Below are 25,063 nucleotides of genomic sequence, written 5' to 3' on the forward strand. Positions count from 1 at the left end.
GAGGCAGGGGGAGCAAAAGAAAAGGGCTGTGAGCCTAAGAGGCCAATCTTGTTCCCATTGAAGTAAAAAGGCATCTTTATGTTGACCCCTAATGAAGCAGAACTGAGCCCTCAACTCCACCGAAGTCAATGGGCTTGGGGTCAGACCCCAGAGAAACAGCTGTCTTATGTTGGTCATATTTTTCTATAATACGAGAGAGTTTGTTCCTTCTTACCTGATTTGGGTCCCAGTCCTGCAAGCTGCTCCATGCAGGTGGATCGCTGCTCTCTAAAGCTACAGTAAATTCTGGGGGGCTCTGCATAGGTATCAGGATCTGCCTGCACTGATCAGCTTGCAGGATCAGGACCTTAATCTCTGCTTCAAAATGAGAAAGGCACAATGATTCGGGAGTTGTGACTGTAAAACAGGGGTAGGTCCACAATGGTTAACAAATTTCCCTGGGAACCCATTTCTGTAAAAATATTGATTATGACAACATGATGATGATAGTAGTAGTAGACCGGCATATTCTTTCTATAAGTGTTTTGCACCATCCCATAAAATTTTGTTGAAAAGATGCAATTCCTTATTCAATTCCACTGATTATAATTTAACAAAAATCTATAGAAAAGTTACAATTTTCTATTGAAGCCTATAGGACTTTTCCATAAGGGGGGTGTGTGTGTGTGTGTGTGTGTGTGTGTGTGTGTGTGTATATATATATATAAAAATATGGAGATGATATCCATGTGATTAAATGGAAGAGGCATTTGATGATTAAATTTGTCACATACCTGTGACTGCATCCTCCGTCTACTAATCCATCTCCCTATAGTTGCTATTCTAATACTCCAAACCTGAGTAAAGAGATCTTTATACCTAGCACCCACCATGTATTCCATATAATTTATCACTCTAAATAGTAAATATGTATGTGAAGATCTTCAAAATGATGTCCAACTTCTATAGTCTTCACTTAGACAGAGTTCCCACTAAAGTCCATAAGATTCATGATATGACAGATATAGATAAATCAGTCTTGTGCTTTTTATCCCTGTTCACAAAATTTTATATCTAGAAGCTGATTCCTTTCTGTGTCTACAGTACAAAAGAAGGTATTTCCTAGGGTTGGGTCATAAATGAATACAGACCATTTCCCAGTTTACAAGTTTAGCAGTGATTCTTTTGTCCATTTTAGTGTAATCTTTAACTTGAATTTTTAGAATAGCCATTTTATTTCTGATTCTCAAAGTTTATGGGAGAATGTAGGAGAAAGATTAGGGTTTAAACAATAAAACTTTCTGTGTTGTGTCTGGAAAAACTTAGTGTGCTAATTAAATGGAAGCTGTACACACTGTACTTTGTTTTGAGGTCTCTGTTCTCTTGTCGTTGGAGTGTCCATATTCCAACCCAGAAATGCACTGGTGCAAAGGCATTTATAGTAGAGCTTTGAACTGCAGGATAACGTGTACATTTTACTAATATTTCCTCTTTTAGATATTACAAAAAAATGTATCCGTTAGGATCCTTCTTTACCAAATAGCTCCTTTGGCAGAGGTTTCCAGCAGGGAAATAAGAAAAGAGTTGAAACTGCTCAAAAACAAACATTACAATTCAGTATGTTTTGGTTGGTGGTGTTTTTTTTTTTTTTTTTTAGGACTGATTCAGTAAGAGGCTAGGAGTTAGGTTAGGAGAAGGAAGGAAAAGTGATTTATAAGATCTGATTTGATTTTAAAGTAATAGAAAAAGCCTAAACTAACTAAAACACAATTTAAGGACCCATTCCTGCAACCTTTACTCATGCAAGTAGTTGTTACCCTCGTGAGGTAGTCCCATTTAAACAATAGGACTTCTCATGTGAGTAAGGATACTGGTAAACTCTTACCCAATGGGCATTATAAAATTGAGCTTTCAAAGACCTTAGTAGATTTGCTGCCTTACCTGCAAACCCTTGCTCCCATGAGTAATTATTTCTTACTCATGTGAGTAGTCCCATTAAAGTCAACGGGCCTAATGGAAGTAAGATTTCTTCCTTGGGTCTGCATGATCAAGCCACTATTGTCCTGTGTAGCACACATTATTACTCAGGGATTCAGCAAAAAGTACCTGACCTAAAACACTTATCTTCACTGTTGCCTTGTGACCCATTCATTTGCTTTCTCTACAGACACCAAAATAGTCAACACCTTTTTGCTTAACATGTGCAGGTTCCCTACTTTGTTGTATTTTTATAACAGGCTTATGCTTTTTGGTTTGATGTTTAGCCATCCCAAAAACTGAGGTTGTGCATAGGGAGAGCAATTGAGGTTTTAGCTTCTATTTTGTTTTGTTTGCTTTCCAAAAAGAATAGCGTCCAAATCATATGTTGGAATATCTACTAACGGGAATCCTGAAAAAAGCTGCTGTTTCACACAGTTTTATGAGACTAAGTGGGAACATGTATAAAAATTTATTTTTCTGACACTTCCCTGTAAAGGATGTTTGTTCCTTAATCATTTCATATGCTTCCAATGCTGCCTAATCCCTTAAAGTCACATTCTTCTGTTTATTACTTCAAGGAGTAAGCAGCAGAAGCAGATGAACTTCTAAGAACCAAAGATCCTGTTTTCATGAAAACATCCCTCCTCATTAAGAAACAAGAGAAGACAAAAATCCCAGTAAATAAACTTTATACCATCAAAATTGTTTCTAAATCCAGGATGCATCAGTAGCTTAAGTCTTGGTGTGGTGCTTTGAACCCATAGGATTTTCTAGGTCAAAAGTGTTCCTGACGGAGCTATATTCATGTATGTCACATCTATCCCAAGTAATCAGTTATGGCTACACCAGTAACTTCTCTTTTGGCTCTCTCTCTTTTATAGGTTGGACTCAAGGTGTTTTTTGGCAGATCAGGCCAGTGGTTTGGAGACAATGATAATGATGGTGACAAAGTTTCTATTTTCCATGACCTGGATGGTTCAGTGACGGGATATCCAGACACCTTCATAGGGAGAGCAGACAACTACCTGCTTCGTCATCCAGGATGTCTGACTGTCCCACGGTGGAATGGAATGATATGCAGTGGGAAATATGCACAGGTAACACTGGGAGATTGTAATGGATCTGGAAAGGTTGGGAGTGGGTGTTTTTATTAATGGGCTGAATCGGGGCACTACTGGCAATGAAGCATTTTACCGTCCCCAGTGCAATATTTCAAATCAGTCTTGATGCAAGCATTAGTACCGTGGAGCTGGTTTAGGTAGAGAGAGGCGGTAGCTCTCCTGCCGACATAGCGCTGTCTACCAGCTCTTAGGTTGGTATAACTACATCACTCAGGGTTGTGGCTTATTCACACCCTGGAGCAATGTTAGTTATACAGTAGTAATTCTGTAATGTAGATCAGGGCTTTGTTTAATGTCTGAGGAAAAAGAAAGCAGACTCTCTATCCGTCTCTCCATGCTGCTCCCCTACCTCTAGAGGCTATTTTTACAGCCATCAAGCAAAGCCAAGTATATAACCTGCTTTATAGTTAGTTAGTGGAAAATCTTGCCTGGGCCCTGATGCTGAGTAGATACACCATGGCATGTCCTGTGACACCCAGCTAGGGTACTAAGGGAAAGCGTGGCGTTAATAATCTAACAAACTAGTTAGGTTGGACTGGAAGCCAGGATGGCTACGAGTTGTCTAAGAGGACTTGACTTAATCACTTGGGGCCCAATCCTGGAGCCCTTTCTCCTTGTGAATGAGATTCCAGAATTAAGCCCTTGACTGCAATTTCCCTATCTATAAACAGAGACCGAGTACTACTTATTTGCTTATATAACAGGAGGATTATGATGCTCAGTTTGTAAGTATTTGTAAAGAGCCCTGAAAACAAGAAGGCCTGTCTTTGTGCTGAGTAGTAGTATTAATCATATTAGTCCTAAAGAGAAAATGAGAGAGTACAATTGCCACTTCAGTGAATACAAATGTATGGATTATGAGGGGAAATCACTAGTTTCTTGCATTCTTAGGGCCCTTTTGACTAAAAACACATTAATCACCCTGAGTGTTGTTATATTTATTATTTACATGGCTACTATTAGATGCTCTGCAATCACGAGAAATGGAACCACGAGGCAGCAGATGTACCTGGCAAGGTGTGGGTTGTGTTTATAAAGCTGGTATCTGAGCCCATGAGAGGAGATGTGGCTCTTGAAAGGAGCTGTAATAGTCTCCTCTCTGATCTTTGATATTCTTTCTTTACTTTTGGGGAGATGGACACTTCATTTCTGCAGTGGCACAGTGCAAAAGAGACATGCCATACACAAGAAGAATTACATTGAAAATGCTTGAGCCATTCATTAAAGTGACCTGTTCTCCAGACAGAACATCTTCATTTTTAATTATCAAAAAATGTGATCACGACTGCCTCCCCAAGGGTTCCCCTCCCCCCAGATAAACTGATGGATATAAGACAGGAGGGTATATTTGGGGGATGGGAAGGTGAGAATATGGTCTTAAAGTCCACAGTATGTACTGTGAGGGCACATGTTTCTTTAAGAAGATTCTTGTATGTCTGATGGGGTATACTGCATATGCACGTCTCCTCATGCATTCATTAGTCATCACTAAGACAGCTAAAGTATAGTATAGCACAGAAGAAAACCCTGCCTAAGTTATTCAAGACTGTGCAGTGTTAGAGGTGCCCCCATACAGCACTGATTAATCAGGTTTGTTTTGTCAGTGGAGCACACAGCTAGCTATTTCAAAGTATAAGCCTGATCTTGCCCAATTGAAGCCCAATGAGGGTTTTTGTTGCTGACTGCAGTGGAAATAGGATTGGGCTCCTACGTAGCAACCCCATAAATCTGATTTATTGGGGGTGTGTGTGTGTGTGTAAGAGAGAGAGGCATCACCATCTCTGGTGACTCAAGGGTTAAATTCAGAATGATAAACAAGTCGGAATCTATATTTTTATTTCTATTTATACTCTTCCCATTATGGCACTCTACAGTGTGAGGCGGTTTTTCCACCATAGAAACTTTCCTTGGCTGAGTTCAGGCAAGAATAAACATTCACTTCCCTGGGATCTGTCCCTTACCAGCTCCTTTCACCCAATCAGCATCCAGCTGGGTGAATGAAGTACATACTAAAAACTTCACTTTAGGAGCCCTTAGGTGGGGAAATCGATATGAATCTGCAATGAAAGCAGTGAAAATCATTGGTTCTACAGAATAGGAGCTGATTTAATTTGCAGAATAATCATTTGAATACTTTACTGCAACACCAGAGTTGCTGGGTCTGATGATTTGTGTGTGTGCTCTAAATCTGGCACTACATATCTCCGTTCAAAAGCATAAAAGAATGAACCCAATCATGGAGAAAGATGAGGAAGCCTTTGGTTTACTTTAATCTTAGAAACTCCATTACAAAATGTGCTTTTCTTTCCCCTCCCACGTAGCTCTAAAAGACAAGACATTCTATTCATCCATGGCATAAGCAGGTGAACGTGCCATTTCAGTCAATGGGAGTTGTTGCTCTTTACACAGCTGAACTGAGACGAAGGTATTTAGATTAGGGATGGGCAAGCTAGGTCATATAAAATATGAACCAAACCCTTTATTTGGAACTTAAGCCAAATATATTTTTTTTTAGAAAGTTTTGGTAGTTCAGTTCACGGCTTTGGCTTTTCCCCACTTGGTTTTGATGAGCACCCAAAGTGGAAATACTATAGAAAAGTCCATTCCTCCTGCAGTATTTCTAACTCAGCAGAGTTCTGAGGACAAACTGGAAGCTTTTCTTTCCTGGGAGTTCTCTGGTCTGATTCTCTCACCTCATGTTGCTTTTCTCTAGCCTACCTGAGGCATCACTGTGTGAATTCCAAAACTGTTCCTATATTCCCTTACTCCCACCTATAAGCAGCCAGCATCACAACCCCTTACCTCTCCTGTTTTCAGATTGCTGCCTGAAGGGGGCTGCCAGCAGGGGTCCCTGAGGAGCACCAGCACTTTCATTTCCAATATTGCCAACTTCATATGCTCAAAAATCATGAGTCTAGCTTAAAAATCATGAGATTAAAAAAAATTCTGGGGTCTTTTATTTGCTTTCTAAGTTTTTTGAGCCTTTAGGATTCAATGTTTTCATGCTTTACTCTGCTGGAAACTTCCTTTCTGTTTCTAATGAAAACTGAGCTTCTCCTATAATATGATTCCATGAGCTGGGGCTTTAAGAAAAATACCAAACATAACAAGACTCAATAAAATCATGAGCATTGGCAACTCTGAATTTCCTACAGAGTCTCTAGGACACACTCAAATTCTGTTGGCCCAAGAGTGACTTGGACGCTTTAAAATTGTTACACGTTGTGCCTGCCCAGTGCCACGTTGACTTCAGCTGAGTAGTTTAATCCAGGTTTTTATTCTCTTCTTACATGCCTTCCAAGTAGCACCTGAGGCGTTAATCAGAAGAAGCTGGAAAACACTTTTTTGTTTTTTAGACTACTAATTGGCGGAACAAGCTATTTTCTGATGTAAGCACTAAAAGATAGGGGAATGCAGCAGCGTTGAGGCAGTATAATTTATGGGTTACGCTACAATAGATGTCCTGCTATTCTAAAAATTTAGAGCAATTATTTATTTTTAACCAATTCACCCCCACTTGGTCCATTTTTCTTCATTCTGTTGAAGTATTAATCTGACAGAGGCAGGAAGTTGTTCCATCTCTCTTAATGCTTTTATTTTGTCAAACACACTTCTAGAGTGGATATTTGCATCCTCTCTGATTTAGTATCAGAGGGGTAGCCGTGTTTGTCACTTTTGTCACTAAGAGTCCTGTGGCACCTTATAGACTAACAGATGTATTGGAGCATAAGCTTTCATGGGTGAATACCCACTTCATCAGACGCATGGCATGCGTCTCCAATACTTCTGTTAGTCTATAAGGTGCCACAGGACTCTTTGTTGCTCTCTGATTTAGTTATATATATTTTCCACTGGCATCTGCTGACCTATTCAAAGCCTAGTTAGCCAGTTATGCCTTTGATATTTCCATCATCATTCCTGAATGCATACACTATAAAACACCCAAGAAATATTGCAGGTAGTTGCTCTCCGAATTTTTCTAAACCATGCTAGGAAAGGTTGCTTTTTGAGGAGATAGAGAAGGCTATAGTATCCGTTAGGGCTTGATTTGAATCATTGGGATTTGAGGAGGCTTAAACCCTCACAGGGTTGAGTCCTTAGAAAATGAAACGTTAACAAGCTTTCTAAGCTAGTTGTGTCTTCAGGATGGGGCGACTATGTTTTTTTTTGCCGCCCCAAGCATGGCAGTCAGGTGGCCTTCGGCGGCATGCCTGCAGGCGGTCTGCGGTCCCGCGGATTCGGTGGCATTTCTGCATGTGATCTGCCGGTCCCGCGGCTTCGGCGTACCCACTGCTGAATTGCTGCCGAAACCGCGGGACCAGCGGACCTCCCGCAGGCATACCGCCAAAGGCTGCCTGACTGCCGCCCTCACAGCGACTGGCAGGCCGCCCCCCGTGGCTTGCTGCCCCAGGCACACGCTTGCTGCGCTGGTGCCTGGAGCCGCCCCTGCTTCAGGTGCAATTAGAGGATTACATTCTGATCTCACTTACACACTAGTGTAAATGCAGAATAACTCTGCTGACTTCAGCAAAGCTGCTCTGGATTCATGCTGCTGTAATGGGTATCAGAATCTCTCCTAGCATGTTTTATGGAACTAAAAAGAGATCTTCCAAAGGAATATTGAGGTCTTCAGTATAGTTGGCCATTGCAAGCTGAATAACTCCATAGACTAAAATTCTTGTCATGGGAAATAGCCCTTCTTTTGGAAGTTACACACCAGCTTTCCAGGCTCATGTACAGGCTCTAAAGGATTACTGAAGGAAACACTGCACCGTAGATCTTACGCAAGGTTTTGCGCTTAGTTTTGAACTTCGGATTGAGGTCTGATGCCCAAACCCATCAGTCAGCACTATAGCAAGAATAAAAACAATGGCTGAATTAGATCATTAGACGTGAAACAGATATCGCCTCAGTCCAGAAATCAAGAATTTATTGTGTATATACCTTGTATGTTGCTTATCTTCGCACTCTTTATCTAGGTGGATAATAAATAACATGTGAGTTACTTCTCAATAACTTCACAATCTACTAAGTAATCTCTCAATGTAAACTGAAATGGGACTAAGTCCTTCTGCATTACTGTGTTAATCACAGCTAAATGAGCCAGTATAAGATTCCCTTTAGGATTCTTCTTCCCAAATAGCTGTCTCTTCTCCTTGTGCTAGATCAGGCTCTCATCACGCTTCACATTTTAGAATATTTTACCCACTTCTCTTCCTCCTGTTGGATTTTTTATTTTATTTATGTATGTATGTATGTATGTAAAGATATATACTGGAGCGAAGGGAAGCCTGGTTTCTATTATTCTAGAACAAAGTTCTCTTGCTATGTCTCTTCTTCCTCCTTGGAGAGAGATGATTAGTTCACATATACCAAAGTTCTTTCTCCAGAAACATGTGGAGATTGTTGGGTTTTTTCAGTTTCAAGTGATGAGAGTAAAGATGTCATGGAATAAAGGACTGAAGAAAAGGAAAGGGACTCTGTCATGACGCTATAAGAAGAGTAGGTAGATATTGATGTTTGTGTCCAGTTTTCAGGAGACTGGGCTGCTTAGGGTAGTGATAGGCAGTCTACAGGTAAGTCTACACTGCAAAGAAGAACCCAGGGCTGGCCCATGCCAGACGACTCTGCCTCGCAGAGCTCAGGCTGTGGGGCTGTTTCACTGCTGTGTAGGCTTCCGGGCTCAGGCTGGAACCTGGGCTCTAGGACCTTTCAAGGTGCAGCCGAGTTCCAGAGCTTGAGCTCCAACTTGAGCCCAGAAGCCTACACAGCAATGAAACAGCCCCACTGCCTGAGCACCAGCAGTGGGTGTCTGGTTGCTGTGTAGACGTTTTGACCTCAGCCAGTTCAGTAGTAACCAAAAATTGTTGTTGTTGGCTATTTGGGGCTATATAAAATGGACTAAGTTCAATCCACAGAGAACAGGCTTCCAAATCATGAAATCACTGCTAGAACTAGTGCTAATCAGCATCCTGGATGGCAGACTCCGCAAAGTCAGGGATTGAATAGGCAGAGACTTAGATTATGTCTACATTACAGACCTTAGAGTAGCACAGCTGTACCGCTGTAAGGTCTTCCATCTAGCCACTCTATGCTGACAGGAGAGAGCCCTCCCGTCAGTATAATTAAACCACCCGCACCAATGGCAGTAGCTGTGTTGGCAGGAGAACCTCTCCCCAGGGCCAGCTCCAGACACCAGCTGACCAAGCACATGCTTGGGGTGGCACCTTGTAAAGGGCAGCCAATCTTGGGGTGGCGTGGGACACTCGGGTTTTTGTTGTTTTGGTTTCATCTGGGCGGTGCTCGGGGGGGGGGTTGTATGTGTTTCGGCGGCATGGCGTGGTGCTTGCGGGGGGGGAGGGTGTTTTGGCGGTGCAGCGCTCGGGTTTTGTTTGGTGTGTGTGTTTTTTTTTTTTTTTTTTTTTTGGTTCGGCGGGGCGGCGCTCGAGGTTTTTGTTGCTGTTGTTTTTGGCTGGGCGATGCTTGGGGGGCTGGGTTGTATGTGTTTTGGCGGCGTGGTGCTGGGGGGGTTTCAGTGGCACGGCGCTGTGGGGGTGTTTCGGCGGTGTGGCACTTGGGGGGTGTGGGGTGTTACGGCGGGGTGGCACTCCTTTTTTTTTTTTTTTTTTTTTTTTTTTTTTTTCTTCTCTTGGGGCAGCAAAAAAGTCAGAGCCAGCCCTGCCTCTCCCGCTGACATAGCACTGTCCACACTGGCACTTTTGTTGGTGAAACTTATGTCAGTGGTGGAGGGGGGTTCACACCCTTGACCAACAAAAGGGCTCGTGTAGACCTAGCCTTAGCTCCCCTCTTTTCCCTAGGTGTGATCTATCCCTCCAGGTCAGGGGTGAAGTCCACAGACAGGGTGGCATGGGGAAACTTGCAGTGAGTTTGCTTATTCAGTTCTGTGGATAACAAGAGGACTTGACTGTGAGTCTGATACTTGAGCTCCAGTACTGAAATAAACTCCGCATGGGCTGTCCCCTACACCTGTTGGCTTCACTGGGGCTGCACATGAGTGCAAGGACCTGTCTGCATGGAGTTCATTGCTGGATCAGGACTTTCAACATTTGATATTTTAATAATAAAAATGAACAGGCAAGTTTCAAAGTATCCAGCATCTATAAACTCTGTACTGTGTAGCTAAAAAGATACTTGATTACAATTCTGGAAATCCTGCATGTGTTGGCTGGAATGGGAAATGAAGTAAGTTTACAAATATTTGTAGCTAACCACAAGGCTTGCATTTTTATTCATTGACAATGATACAGTGTTTATAAAGCAACTGTAATTATTATACTTTTAGTTAAGCCTGTAACTTTGTCCCAAGACATTAAGAAAATTTTACTGCCAGATAACTTATCTGACACGAGATGATAAAGAACATATTTTGGAAGCATATGGTAAACTCTTCTATCCTTTCTTGAACCTATTAACAGTAGGTGCAGTGGACAGCCTAGTTCACAACCCTTGACCACTTCTTTTCAGCAGTTAAAGTGTTTAGGATGCTTTTCTTTTCCATCCTAGAATGTAAGGATTTTCTGCCTATCCTAAGACATGTATTTGGGGGGCGGGGGAAGACCATGGAATACAAAGGTTAGAATGACATGATGAATACTACTGACTTTCATGTGGACAGAGGTCTAGAGTATTATTGTGCAGTGTCAGACATGATTCCAACATTCCGTACTCAGAAAAACACCATTCAGTTCAAGAATAACACATAAATTCAAAGACACTAAGGCTAGAAGGGCCCATTATGATCATTTAATCTGACCTCCTGTGGTGTGGGTAATACAGAATTTCAACCTGATGGCAGTGACTGTGATCAATGCACTGTTTTAACCTCCTGATCTGGGGCTTGTATGTAAAGGGTTAATGGATTTTCTTTGGTTTCATAAATTAAAAGAAGTTTTTCATTTGAACTTAAAAGACATTTCATTTTTCCTTGAGCCATTGAGGAGTGAGCAAATGTGCTTCACTTGGGAAATTGTTTTACTAAATTATGATTTATGGTTTCAACAGTGGGAGGGAGCAGGAGGAAGGAGAACAAGTTAATTCTAATATTTGGTCTGATCCTAAAAGGTGCTCCACCCCTAATGGTACTTCATGTACTGCCAGGACCAGAGATGTAATTACTATTACTCTGGAGCAATCCTATCCAAGTCAATGTAAGTGAGAGCAGGATTTGACCAAATGTCTAAAAATTATGGATCAGTTTTTTTTTTTTTAATGATCTCTTGTGACTTTAGGCCAAATTTTTCAAACTTAGGTGCCTACAGTGAGGCTGCTAACCCTCTAGTTATACACTTAACCAAATGTGGCCTTATTTTCAGGGGCACTGAGTATCCTCAGCTTATAGACACCCAGGCATGAAATCTCAAGCCGAGACGCTTCCAAAAATATCCTGCCACAAAGCAGACCAGAGGTTACATAACCCCTGTGCTGGACTCCCCACCACTTTCTCTTATCAAATCAAATTTTTTGTCACCAAGAAGTTAGATTCCAAGAAGGAAGCAGCAACTGGTTGCAACATTTTGAGCTGTATGTTATGCCTGACAGAAAAGTGAGGTGCAGGCCACACCCAGCTTCTTGGCTGTGGTTCTGCACATAGTGTATTTAAAAGGAGTTGCTCATGGGCATGACACACAGTATGTTCTCTGTTGAATTATTATTATGTTAGGACCTAGAGATAAGATAAGGACCCTAATGTGCTTGATCTTGGACATACTCCTAGTAAGAGACCGTCCCTGCCTTCCTTGAAGAGCTTATGGCCTAAATAGACAAAGCAGACAACAGATCAGAGGGGGAAAGAAGAAGCACATAAAGGTGAAGAGCCTAGGGTCTCACAGGTGGTTAATGGCAGAGCTTTGAGTAGAATCCAGGTCTCCTGACTCCCAGTCCAGTGCTCCGTCTACTAGTCTTTGTTGCTCCCCTCACAGTCTCCCCAGTGGTAGTAAAAGCTGTTGACAGAGGACTGCCTCCATTTTGCTCTCCTTCAAGGTGTGAAATCTTTGCTTTAGAAAAGGTACTACTAAACGAATTTTCTTGTAGAAACAAGCTAATTCATGTATGCTTTTTTTATTTAAAAATTTAAAGGGCTAATCAGCTGAAGATGGCTGCACTTTCCTTTTGACCGGTATATGAGATAGTGAAGCAAGATTGTATGTGTCCTAAGCTGCTCCCAATTTATTTTAAATCTTCCAGGGAGTGTGGCTGCACTACACAATGTTTTAAAGTGCTAACATTACATTAGCAGATCTGAATATACATCTATCCAGCTACTGCCTTGGTATTCCTGATGTGGGAAGGCTGCTGTACATTAGGAGTTCCACCTAAAGCAGGGGTGGGCAAACTTTTTGGCCCGAGGGCCACATCGGGGTTGTGAAACGGTATGGAGGGCCGGGTAGGGAAGGCTGTACCTCCCCAAACACCCTGGCCCCTGCCCCCTATCCACTCTCTATCCCCTGACAGGCCCCCCGGACTCCCATACCTATCCAACCCCCCTGTTCCCCATCCCCTGACCACCCCCACCCAAACCTCCACCCCATCCAACCGCTCCCTGTCCCCAACCACCCCCTGGGGACCCCACTCCTTATCCAACCCCACCGATCCCCGCCCCCTTACCATGCCGCTCAGAGCAGCAGGACTGGCTTATTGGAAAACTTGGGAGGTGGGCGGGTGCAAGCCGTGCAGCTCGACCGGAGCGGTGGGCCAGAGTGCTCCCCGTGCAGCAGCGGGGGAGGGGACAGTGGGGGAGGGGCTGGGGACTAGCCTCCCCGGCCGGGAGCTCAGGGACCGGGCAGGACCGTCCTGCGGGCCGGATGTGGCCCATGGGTCATAATTTGCCCACCTCTGACCTAAAGGCTAAAATAGCTTTTCAACAAAAATTGGCCTTCACATGAAGCTAGAGTCAGGAATGTGCTATGCCAATCCACATGCTGATCCCTGTGAGGGAGGGGTGCATCTGTTAGGCTCAATGCAGAAGAATAGTGCTGTGGATCACGTAACACACTATTTGGAATGTGGGAAAGTTTACGAGGACCCTAGTTGTATGTTCCAGCCCCCAAATGCTTCAGAGTGGACTAGAGATGTGGGTTCCACAACAGATTATGGATCTGATCCAAAGTCCATTGAAGTCAATGAAAGTCTTCCAAAGACCTCAGTGGGCTTTGGACCAGGCTTGTGGCCCTTCATTTAAAATGTAATTGTTTTGCATTTATAAGGGAGGGGGGAAAGCACCTAGTAATATTTTCTGAATCACCCCTTTTCGCTTCGAGTTTGAGTTGTAAACATTGGTTGGTGCTCTGGTCCCTTTGTATGCCATGAAACGTCATGCAGATAACTACAAAATCTGGTTTTGATGTACTGCATTATTGGAGTCACAAATGCTTCGGTGGCTTTCGGACAGTTCTGAACGTTCCATCAGCAAAGCCATTTAAAGGAAATGATGATCAAACACAGATGTTAAGGTGAGACCCGGTTGGCTTAATGAATGTTTGTTTGTTTGTTTGTTTTTTCACCCTCAGCTTTATATTCAGGCCAGACGTCCTGAGAATCTGACCTTATCTATTGCCAGAGCAACATACCATTCTCATCCCCTGAGGCTGCAGGGAGTGAATAGAGGAGTACCATACCAACAGTACCAACCTGTAGTGATGCTGGAGCAGGCCTATACCATTCACTGGGATGGGAGAGCACCCGAGGATGTCATTCTGTACCCAATCAACTTCAACAGGTACCACCCAAGATTTCCTTTGAATGTGTTCTGTCTCTGATGTGAGCATTGCTATGATGCTTTTCCAGGGTCCTGCTGATTTATCTTTTGGCACAATATCAGCAACTTCTGAAAGAGCTGCAGTAAGTTGTTTATGACCGACACAATTACAAACAAATGCCTCTGTGTTCACTTTACTGCAGCCTTTCTGATGTGCAGAGACTTTTCTCCTTCCAGTAAGTTTTGAAATAAAATCCAGCTTACAACTAGCATGCTGTCCCTGAAATCGGATCCAAAGGAGACCTCATGTGCTCTTTCTCATTTGTTCACACGAGTTGCTGCACACCCAATTTATTTCCCATAAATAAAGTGTAGAATATAAAGTGTAGAAATGTATTTGAATGTGTATGGAGAGTCACATTTTCTCTGTCCTAAACACTGCAATTTCATTCTTTACTTGTATCAAGTTTAAAAATACCAGGAGTCTGCTGAAATATTTCAAAACTGATAAAACTCTATTCTGTTCCAGTTTCCATGTTTTCTTGCACCTCCTCTATATAAAACTGGGACATATGCACTTTAGACTTATTTTTCCCCTGCAGGTTGTTCCATTTCCTCCCTCTCCCCTTTCCCCCCGCCCCAGATCTCTCCTGTTTTGACTATTGGGTAAAGGGACTGATTCTTATTACATGTACATGGGTTTTACATTGGCATACTTCCATATACTTCAGTGCACTTACACCTGATTGGAACTAGTGTAATTGAGAGGAGAGAGAGCCTCACAATATGTGAGGCACACCCATTATTTACATTGTCAAAATAGATACTTGGGTACTACAGTGATAAGCAATATAGAAAACCCTATAATTGACACACAGGTTCTTTAGCACATATGACTTCTTGAGTTCTGTTAGGATGATACAGTAAAAAAGCAGAGTTGTGCAAACAAACTCTTGCATTATTCTATGTTGCCTTAATCCCATAGGGCAAGAGTCACAAAGTATTTAGGTGCCAAAGATGCAGGTAGGCATGTAGTGGGATTTTCAAAAGTGCATAAGCAGGTTAGGAGTCTTTGCATCTTTAGGTGCCTAAATAGTTTTGCAAATTGAGCCCATAGAGAATATCTAACTCTGCTCCTCCAAGATGGTTACATTGCACAGGTTTTAGCTGAAGGTAGCATTTTTGGCTGTTTTGAATGGTGTTGGTTTCCTTGAATTTTTGTGCTGAATTTTTTGGGTCAGATTCTGCCCAAATTTGTGGGCAATGCTCATACAGCAGAGGTGTTTATGCTTTGCCCAACCAAAATCCATTTTGAATACCTGCTGGTAGCTTTGTCCAAATGACTCTGTGTTGCTGCCGGAGAAGGACCTTCCCAATCTCCATTATGGAGATGCTGTTCATAGAGATCACGTATCCCAGCTTGAACTGCTCTATCATACTCCCAGCAGCCTTCCCCAGTGACTGTGCTGAGATGTAGTCTCTGCAAACTTCTCCTGTGATTTAAAGATGAAGGTAGATATGGGCCATGGTGTAGGTCCCAGGCTGTGTATGGTGTATGTGTCTCACCTCACACACTCTCTTGCCATGGAGGAGCTATTAATGTCTAAGAGTTTTCAAGATCTTGTACTTTCACAGAGAAGAAAAGTCAGTTTGTCATCTGTGGATTAGCCCCAGTTTTGTCATTTATTTTCCCATTTTAAAAGTAATTTTCCTTGCAATTATAGAGCTAAATACTCCGCTGGTGTAACTGGTGACTCCAGGGGAGCCATGCCAGTTTTTACTCCAGTTGAGGCTCTGGCCCACAGTATTAAAACGGATTCAAATTTATACGCAGCCCCTGACAAAACCCAGCCAGAGATCGGGTCCCTTATTCAGGCAGCAACATAAATCACATATTCAAAACCCTACAGTGTGGTTGGTTTCACAAAAGAAAACAACAAGAGAACCACAATCAAATCAGTTGAATGGGGGAAAGCTGTCTGTCGCCAGACTTTTTTTTTTTTTTTTTTTTTTTTTTTTTTTCCTGATCAAGAAACAGTTGTCAGGCTGTCTGTGGTTTTCTTTCAGTGTATTTCTTCAAACTAATTTTGCTTCATATAAAACTTCTTACTAGCAAGAGTCTAGAAAGAAACAAGTGTCGCAAGTCCCTGTTCATTCTGAATAGACTAGACCCTCTAAGTAGGGCAAGAACTCAAATGATGTAATGGGAAGGATGAAGAGTTTAGGCTGCACAGCGGAAGCACTGGGAAAAGAGGTTCTCATGGAAGGGCAAAGTAACTGAGGGGAAAAGAGGATTTTGATTAAAAACACTGTCTCTTAAGCATTTCCAAAGTGACCATTACTTCAGTGCAGCATTCTTATTATGGAAGAAATAACAAGTTACCAAGATGGAGACAATCCAAGTTAGCCCCCTGGGGAAGTTTTTACCTGGCTTAACAGGTCTTCCTGTTTGTTTAAAACACACAGCACTGTGAATAATCAACCAAAAATGAACACTCTTGACATAGTGAAGAATGTACAAAGTGCATATTGAGCAAAATCAAGAAGAATGATCAATAAACTTAATAGCAGTGTCTTGGGAGTAATAATTGCAGTGCAGCTTTATTAAATTATCTTTACCTGGCACTGGTAGAGCAGTGAATAGCTGTATCAGGGATACTGATGTTGCAGCACTGGTGTTTCTGGAATAACGATTTTGAGTTGGCTAAAAGAACGTCAGGGGGGAAATAAAGAATTTGACAGTGGGATGTGTAGCAGGATTTGGCTTGCTCCAGCCGTCAGGCATAATACTGATGCTGAATACTTGTATGGTTAACTCCTGCATTGCCACCAGAAACTCCATACATCCCAACAGCGGTAATTTACGTTTAATTCAAATATCTGTTTAAGACAGTGATACTCGGACCTCAGTGGTTCAGGAGCCAAATTTGTGATCAACACTGCCCAAAAGAGCCACAGTAGCATGAATTCATTGTTTCATGTTCTGTGTATGTGTGAATGAATGTACTCCGAGCAAACTGACTGACCAGGTATTCTACAATTGGTTAGGAACATAGTTAAAGCGTCCTGATTGGTTAATAATTAATCACACAGTGAGTGGCAGGAGACACAGTAAAGAGCCACTTGCAGTTCCTGAGCCTCTGTCTAAGTATCACTGGTTTAAAAGACTGGAGCACTGAAATTCACTAGGTGGGCCAGAGGGGTAAATCAACATGCCTCAGTTGGAGTAAATTCACATTGACTCCAGGTGAGAATCTAACCCATTGTGTCCAGCAGCACTGCACAAGCATGTATCTAGGATGCTATTTGGAGCACAAGCACTTAGGAGGAGCCCTCCCTTTTATTTGTGACTAGCTGAGGGCATGTCATGGATGTACTTCTTCAGTGCTGATTTCGATGGCTACGTGAGGATTACAGTAATTGTGACACACACCCCCTCGAAATTCCTTCAGTTTCCACTAAAAAATGTAAATGGGATTAAAGAAATCAAACAAAAGCTTGACCTCTTGAACCACCACTTGCTGCCATCTATGGCTCTGCTGTGGAAACTCTTGTACAGGCATGTTGCATGAAGAAAACTGATTTCCTTTCCAGCGAGAAATCTATGTGACTTGTTGGGTATGGCAGTTGGTTCACCAGTTGATTTGATTTAGAAAACCAAAGTTGTTAAGATCTGCAGATTGAACTTTAAATTAGTGTTGGGCATGTCCAGTTTGGTTCAGAAAGGAACACTTTTTTTTTTTTTTGTTTGTTTTCTATTGCATAGGGTAGTCAGATGGATGTGAGCTTTATTATAAGGATAAGATGAAGGTGTGCTATTGAGGTCTCTTGAAACTGTTAACATCAGGGCCAGTGCAAGGAAGTTTCATGCCCTAGGTGAAACTTCCACCTTGCGCCACCCCCACCCCCAGCTAACCCCGCCCCCCGCGGCAGCTAACCATGCCCCCCCCATGGCAGCTAACCCCACCTGGGGAACCCCACCCCCCGCAGCAGCTATCCCCCCTCTGCAGCTAACCCTGCCTGGGGAGACCCCCTCCACAGCACCTAACCCTGCCCGCCCCCTCCCCCGCCGGGGGAGCCCCCCCGCTCCCTATGGCAGCTAACCCCGCCTGGGGAGCCTGCCCCAGCTCATCTCCGCTCTGCCTCCTCCGCTGAGCATGCTGGCGCCACTCTAATTCTCCTCCCCTCCCAGGCTTGCGGCACCGATTGGAGGAGAATTAGAGCAGGGGCTGTGTGCTCAGCGGAGGAGGCAGAGTGGAGGTGAGCTGGGGCGAGGAGCGGTTCCCCTATGTGCCCCCCCCGTGCCTCCCCCACCCCAGCTCACCTCCACTCCACCTCCTCGCCTGAGCGGGCTTTCAGGCGCCCTCAACCACTAGGTGCCCTAGGCGGCCACCTAGTTCGCCTACTGGTTGCACCGGCCCTGGTTAACATAGGACCCAGTAACTTGCAAACATTTTGGCAACTGAGCAGAAAGAGAATACAAACTGGAATTTTAATTATCAGGAATTTTAATTGTCAGGAATAAAGTCCCGTAGAACCTATCAAACTATTCTGAAGCCTGTTCTTGTCCAGCATAAATCGTGTGTGAAAGTTTCATGAACGGAGACCTAAGACCTCTCCACAACGTGTCTCCGCTCTCTGTTGGCCGATGTTCCTCATCAAGGCTGTTTCAATGCTCCCTTGGTTTTTTTTTGTTCTTCACGGAGGGATGGAAATGATCCCTAAAAACTAGGTTAAGGGCTCTGCTCAGCATGAATTTCCATTTGTGAAGCACAAAGAACCACAGAAGCTTGTTAGGTGAAGGAGAGGGAGGAGGAGAGAATCTGGAAAACTAGACAGAGACTATAGGGAATATTGTGTGTGTGTGTGTCTCTGGTAAGTGTCTCCTCTCAGACTCTGGAGAAATGGTCCAAAGATTGGCTCTTCAGACAGTAGGCAAAGTCCTTCAATTTAATGACCTAGTCTTTGTCTGTGTGCAGATTCTCTAATCTTGGAAGAGGCTAAAGCTAAGACGATTATCAAATGCATGGTGCAGTGCAGTAAATCAGTGGGGTTTATTTGTGTTATCAGGAAAATCTAAAGAGGGCTCAAATCACCTCAAAGTAAATGTCTAAAGCATCACGTGGTAAGTTGTACTATGGAAATAGCCTGAAAAGCAAGGGCAATTAGGCTGTACATTCAGCATTACTAATGAGCACCAGCTAATACCGCTGTACTTGGTCTGTTAACACTTAGAGAGAAACACTTTCCCCCCCGTCCGCTGTGATTCAGCTGACTGAGGGAAATACCAGGGTGTATCTGAATAACAGACCTAATAAATTGATGAGGTCACTTACAGTCAAATTATCACAATCCCCCACAAAACCTCCCGGCAGATGCTCTGATCTGCCTTATTGCCATGGACTGTGGAAACTTGCATGGCAGTCTTCATAATGCTTTATTCATTGGTACTGTTTTATGGCCTGATGCTAAGTGTCCACTGAAGTCAATAGAAGTTGATCTACTCTGCACTTCATAAGAGGTGCTCAGCACTTCGTTGCACCTCTGCAAAGGTTTCAGTGGTGGGGAAGGACTGGAGAGCTTTGGTTTTGTACTATTCTGATTGGAAGTGAATGAAATTGGATGTATTCATGTTTTCTTTGGATTAAGACACAGGCATATGGAAGGGCTGAATATTTACATTTCTATAAAAATGGGCACAGGAGGCCGTATTTGGATTGTCATGTGTATTAGACTGGGGTCTGAAGGTCTGGTTCCAGACTGTACCAGAGCTAGGGTTTGTGATCATATTCAGTAGCGTTGAAATCTTCTGAACAGGAACGGGGAAAAAGGAGAGTTATTTTGAATCTGACCCAGAACTCAAACCTCAGAGGTAGGTTCAGATCTCCTCTTCACCACTCCCCTGTTCCCCATGCCTCAAATTTGAGGTTCTTATTTGGGCCCGTGACTAACTTCTAGATGAAAAGGTGGCACTTTAACACTTTTTCCATGTTTTGCAAAGTGAGATCTGGATGAGTGTTTTGATCTAAATAACCTAAATTATCCTAATGTGCCCTTCAGCATAAGCAAACCATCTATATTCTCCAGCTCCCCAAATGAAACGCCAAGGCACTAATAGTATTTGGCTTCATATGAGCTGGTTTCAACTTTGAAGGGATTATTGTCTACAGCTGCTTTTTAGTATGATTCATGCTTGTAGCTACTTATCTTGTGTACAATTAAATTCTTTACCAGTGATGCAATCTGGAGGAAAACAAAGAAAATAAGACCAGGCTAGAATAAGCCTGTTGCAAACATGCCCAGCTGACGGAGATTATTTTTTAAGTTGTGGTTTTATTCTTTTATAAATTAACTAGTATATGAGCAATGCTTTGTTTCTGCCATTATTACCTGGACTGATAAATACACAGGCAGATGAAAGCAACTTTTCTGCAAATCAAATTGCTATTGGCAGCTTTAGGGCTGCAACCATCTTTTTGTTATATGTATATACTGTAATTGGCACAATGAGTCTCTGATGGCTGGTTGGGGCCTCTAGGTGCAGCCAGGATACAAATAATCAATAATAATAATAATGTGCTATTAGATGTGAGTTAGGGTATCATAATCTGGCCCTAAACATGCTGATTATATCCCAGTTCAAATTCAAATATCCAAATAACATAGAAATTGAAACCTGTCATAGAAATTAGTAAATATATTTAAACTCCCTGTGTCTCAAAAATAATTTTTCTTACTTATCTTTGATCCATTAGGTTAATCAAATAGATTGGCACTGGAGTGAGATGTTTTACTGTTGAGAAAGGAGCTGAAATTTTTACTGAAACCTTGGAATGCGAGTTGCTTAGCTGTAGTTAAATATTATTACTGTAGTAGCATATGTGGAGCTGGCACTAATGTTTTTGAGTAAGCCTGTGAAATAGTTTTTGTCACCCTCTGTCCCCAAACCTGTCCTACTGTCCACTTCTGTGCCCAGGGCTGGCCTGAGGATATTGGGGAAGGTTCGCGAGGTGACTCTTGACTGACTCATTTTACATAATAAACATATGGGAAGAATGTGCGGGTCAGGCAATCTGTAGATCCATCCCTACCCCCAGCCTTCCATTGCAGATGCAGATCCCAGCTGCATGTTCTTTTCTACCTTAGGAAGTGATTTACTTTGGTTTATTTTGGGTTTCATTTTCAAGGCTGTCTCCAGGAGGAAAAGGGCTAGACATGTTACTTTTGCTTTTCTCACCCACTGGAAGCTGAGATTTTTATTTATTTTTTTCCCTCCCTTCCCCCAAACCAGCGGGTCTTGTGGCTGTGAATTTCACAGGTCCCACAGACCTGTTCTCACCATATGTGTGTGTGACATGTTCACAGAAAAATAGTAATACAGTATTGGATAATCCAGTTAAGGAGAGAAAATTTAAAAAAAATTTACAGTCAAGAAAGCCAGAGTGTTAGGGAAAAAATATGATGTCAGTGAAACTCCTAATATTTCAGTGCAAGTTTTCTTTTTAGTCTGAAGGTAAGGTTCTATGAGCCAAATACTGTGCTGACTCCTCCGTGCATCCTAGCTATCACCAGTAGGGTTGGAGCTTTAATTTGTTTGACCTCAAAAATATAACCCCCTTTGCCTAAAGTGGCATAAACGTGAAAATGAAACTGTGTGTGAATATAAATTCTCTCTGTCAATTATCTATGCAGATTTAGGCTCTGTTAGCCTCCAGAAAGGCCATTTTAAGTTTGGTTCACACCGCTCTGGTAATGTAACATGTTCTCCATTTGTCACTAGAACTGCAGTGAGTTGTTTTTCAGAAGTGACTAGTCTTAACAAGGCCTTGAAAAGGAAAATTGCTGGCTGTTTGCCTGGTAGCTGTCTTGTCCCTGTGAGGACTTGAATGTGCTTAATGGACTGGAACTGAAGACAAAGCCTTAAAAAGAAATTTTGAGAAGAGTGGGATGGACAGCTCTAGTGAGCCACTGGGAAACATGGACTCCAGGCCAGTCTGCTGAAATGTAAGGTGTTTGAATTGGGGGGTGGAGGAGGGCAGTGAAGATACTCTCCAGTTTGTTCTCAGCCTTTTTTCCAATCATGAGTGGAGAGTACATCACACTCCCCTTTCCAAGTCAAGCACTGGAGTAGAGTTAGCCTTCAGGAGATGGCTGCTGTGTTGTTAACTTGGCTGAATGTGCGTTTTTGGTGGACAGATAACGAGCGTGTAGCCAGACAGTTCACTGGATCTGAAGACTACTAGGAGAAGTGAACTGATCACTCAAACTGCCTTCTCACTGAGGTCAATGGGAAATGCAGATGCTGAGCACCTCTTGGGATTTGCTGCTAAGATGGAGTGAAAGCTTTGAGTATGATCTTTTTTTGTCATTTTTCGCTTCAGAATTCTCTCTGTGCGATTCGTATTACCCATTGGGATATTAACTTTCAGAGCAGTGCGTGAGGATTTATATTTGAAACTTTCTTATTGATGTGAATAGGGATCAAATGACACACTTTGAAAATACATTTCATTGTGCTTGTATAGATTGGGGGGGGGGGGGAAATCAGAGGGCCATTTTTAAATCAGAGTAGTAATAGTTTGGGGGAAACTGATCTAGTGAGCAAAAATCTCCCATTCTCCTAACTTCTATATTTTGGAAATCAATTAATCTTTATTAATTTCCAGCATGTGCTGCAGGCAGCTATAACCACTGGATTTTTTTCTCTGATATTTAGGCTATGTCTACACTACAGCCCCTACAGCAGAATAGCTGCAGCTCCACCACTGTATGATCTCCCGTGTAGCTGCTCCATGTTGCCAGGAGAGAGCTCTCCCACTGGCATCATTAAACCACCCCCAACGAGTGGTGGTAGTTGTGTCTGCGGAAAAGCGTCTCCTGCCAACACAGCACTGTCAACACCGGTGCTTTTGTCGGCAAAACTTATGTTGGTCAGGGGTGTGTTTTGGGTTTATTTTTCACAGCCCTGACCGACAAAAGTTTCACTGATAAAAGTACTAGTGTAGACATTCTGTTCTGCACTGGTGCTCCAGATTTTCACCAGTGAGATCAAAATTTAATTTGTAGATTTCATAGTCCTCAACCATTATACAAGTCGTGTCAACAAAATCTTCGTGGTTGTTTTCAGGGACAGAACTCTGCACCTTTAGAATCTCCAGTAGCTAGAACCGTATCAGGGCTCCTTATGTTCTCCATAGGCCAGCAACTATGGCTGTCTACAGCTGTGCCACTAACATCATGCCACTGTAAGGCATGCAGTGTAGCCACTCTTTGGCAGGAGAGAGCTCTCCTGCCAACAAAATAAACCACCCCCAACAAAGGGCTGTAGCTTTGTTGGTGGGAGATGCTCTCCCACCGACAAAGCACTGTCCACACCAATGCTTTTTGTCAGTCGGGGGTGTGGTGGTGGTATTTTTTTTTCCCCCCCACACACCCTTGAGCGACCAAAGTTTTACTGATGAAAGTGCATAGTAGACATGGTCACACACATTTTGTTCAGGTCTGACATTCCAGCCTCTAGAGGGCAATGCTCCACCTAAACCTATATGGTCCAAGAGCTTTCTTTGCCCTCTGCCTGTAGGATAGGGCAGCAAACAGATGTACACTCCTGTTAAACTTACTTTAGCTGAACCTCTTGTCTGTACCGCTCCAAGTTATACCATTCTCACTTCAGATACAGATTTCTCACCATACCACAAAAATCAGGCATTACTGTATTTCCTTGTTTATTCCTAGAAACTACTGGCATCAGAAATGCAAAATCTAGATACTGTGAATATAAAATACTTTGTGTGTACTAAGGGAATATGTCAAACTTTTTCCTCTGGGTATTTCATTTGGGGTCTTAGGCACTCTTCTGGGTCTTTTGGAGCTGTGCTTTGGACTGAACAGTAGAGGGAGGTTCAGCTTTTGCTGGAATTACTATGGGACTCAACAGTAGTAAACTATAAATCTATCCTGTGTCCAATATCAGAAAATCTCTGAACTGCTTTTTTTGTGTGTGTGTGTGGGGGGGGGGAGGGATTGCTCAGTGGTTTGAGCATTGGCCTGCTAAACCCAGGGTTGTGAGCTCAATCCTTGAAGGGGCCATTTAGGGATCTGGGGCAAAAATCTGTCTGGGGATTGATCCTGCTTTGAGCAGGGGGTTGGACTAGATGACCTCCTGAGGTCCCTTCCAACCCTGGTATTCTATATTCTATGCTTCTCTTTCCTTTTCCACTTCCCCCTTGTTGCTTCATTTGATCAAGAAGTTCAGCAGCTGGCAACAGCCAAGGGAACTTTTTTTTAACATTTTGGTATTTTTGCTTCACTTGGGAAGTCAGAACAGCAAATATCAATATTGCAATAAAAAAAAAGGCCACAAGACAGCCATTTCCAAGAGAAAATAAACAGTGCTAAGCAAACGCATAAAAAAAATATGAAACACACTGTGTGGATTGTTGAATGACAGTAAGACAGGAGCAGAATATGCAGCGCTGAGATATGCCCGTGCCAGTAGACATTTTAACTATTCACTTTAATATTTGAAAATATTTGGTAGGACTGAGTAAACCTTGACTTTGTACCAGTTGTTATTTAGCTTTGCTTCTTCAGGGCCCAATAGTCTGGGGAAAAAACAGAGAGGAAATTGACCTCCCCCAAAAATAAATCCCCAACTATGAGAATGAATGGAATAATGTCACCAGTAAAAGTTGTAAACACAGCTATTTTCTCTTTCATTAAAGCTTCTAAAAATCTGAATTTGATTTTAATTTCATTTTAAAGGATCAACTCCAAAAAATCAGACTTTCTGCTTGAAAATTTTTAACCCGTTGTTACAAGTAAATCCTCATAACTAAAAGAAAGAAAAGCTGTCTGCTTTCTACATTTGACAGCATTTTATCTACAGTCAGTTTCACTACTTCCTTTTGTACAATCTGTTAATCACCATCCCCTTTTATTTTGATCTTTCATTCAGTATGAGGGAATCTAAAACTGCAGATTCTCACAGGGGACTCAGGCAGGTGAAGTACTGCAACTACTTTTAGAATCTAGTCCGTTCCAAAAGATTAATTAAAATCAATGGCATCCCTTTACAGATATAAAAATATAATATTTGTAAATGTCTCTTTATGATAACAGGAACAGCTCAGAAAAGTGGTGGAGGAACACAAGCCCTGTTGGCTTTCACTTAGTGGCTTTGGAAAATCCCAGCTGATATTGCTTACATGTTAGGAAAGGCGGAACATGGCCCGTTTGGCTCAGAGATGCACACCAGTCTAAATTTAGC

At 42.6% G+C, this 25,063-nt stretch overlaps 2 protein-coding genes across 2 annotated transcripts in view; both read left to right on the plus strand.

The window, feature by feature from the left end:
* CEMIP (cell migration inducing hyaluronidase 1) overlaps positions 1-25,063 on the plus strand; it is a 144,894-nt gene that overhangs the window by 22,241 nt on the left and 97,590 nt on the right. The window lies entirely within an intron of this gene.
* The window catches only part of LOC128844024 (cell surface hyaluronidase-like), a 64,674-nt gene that overhangs the window by 21,946 nt on the left and 17,665 nt on the right, over positions 1-25,063 (plus strand). The window contains exons 15-16 of the mRNA XM_054041304.1: positions 2,841-3,056; positions 13,607-13,815. Of these exons, the coding sequence (XP_053897279.1) occupies positions 2,841-3,056; positions 13,607-13,815 (425 nt within the window). The remainder of the gene's footprint in view (positions 1-2,840; positions 3,057-13,606; positions 13,816-25,063) is intronic.

Source organism: Malaclemys terrapin, chromosome 10 (assembly GCF_027887155.1).
Source record: "Malaclemys terrapin pileata isolate rMalTer1 chromosome 10, rMalTer1.hap1, whole genome shotgun sequence".
NCBI classification, from domain to species: Eukaryota; Metazoa; Chordata; order Testudines; family Emydidae; genus Malaclemys; species Malaclemys terrapin.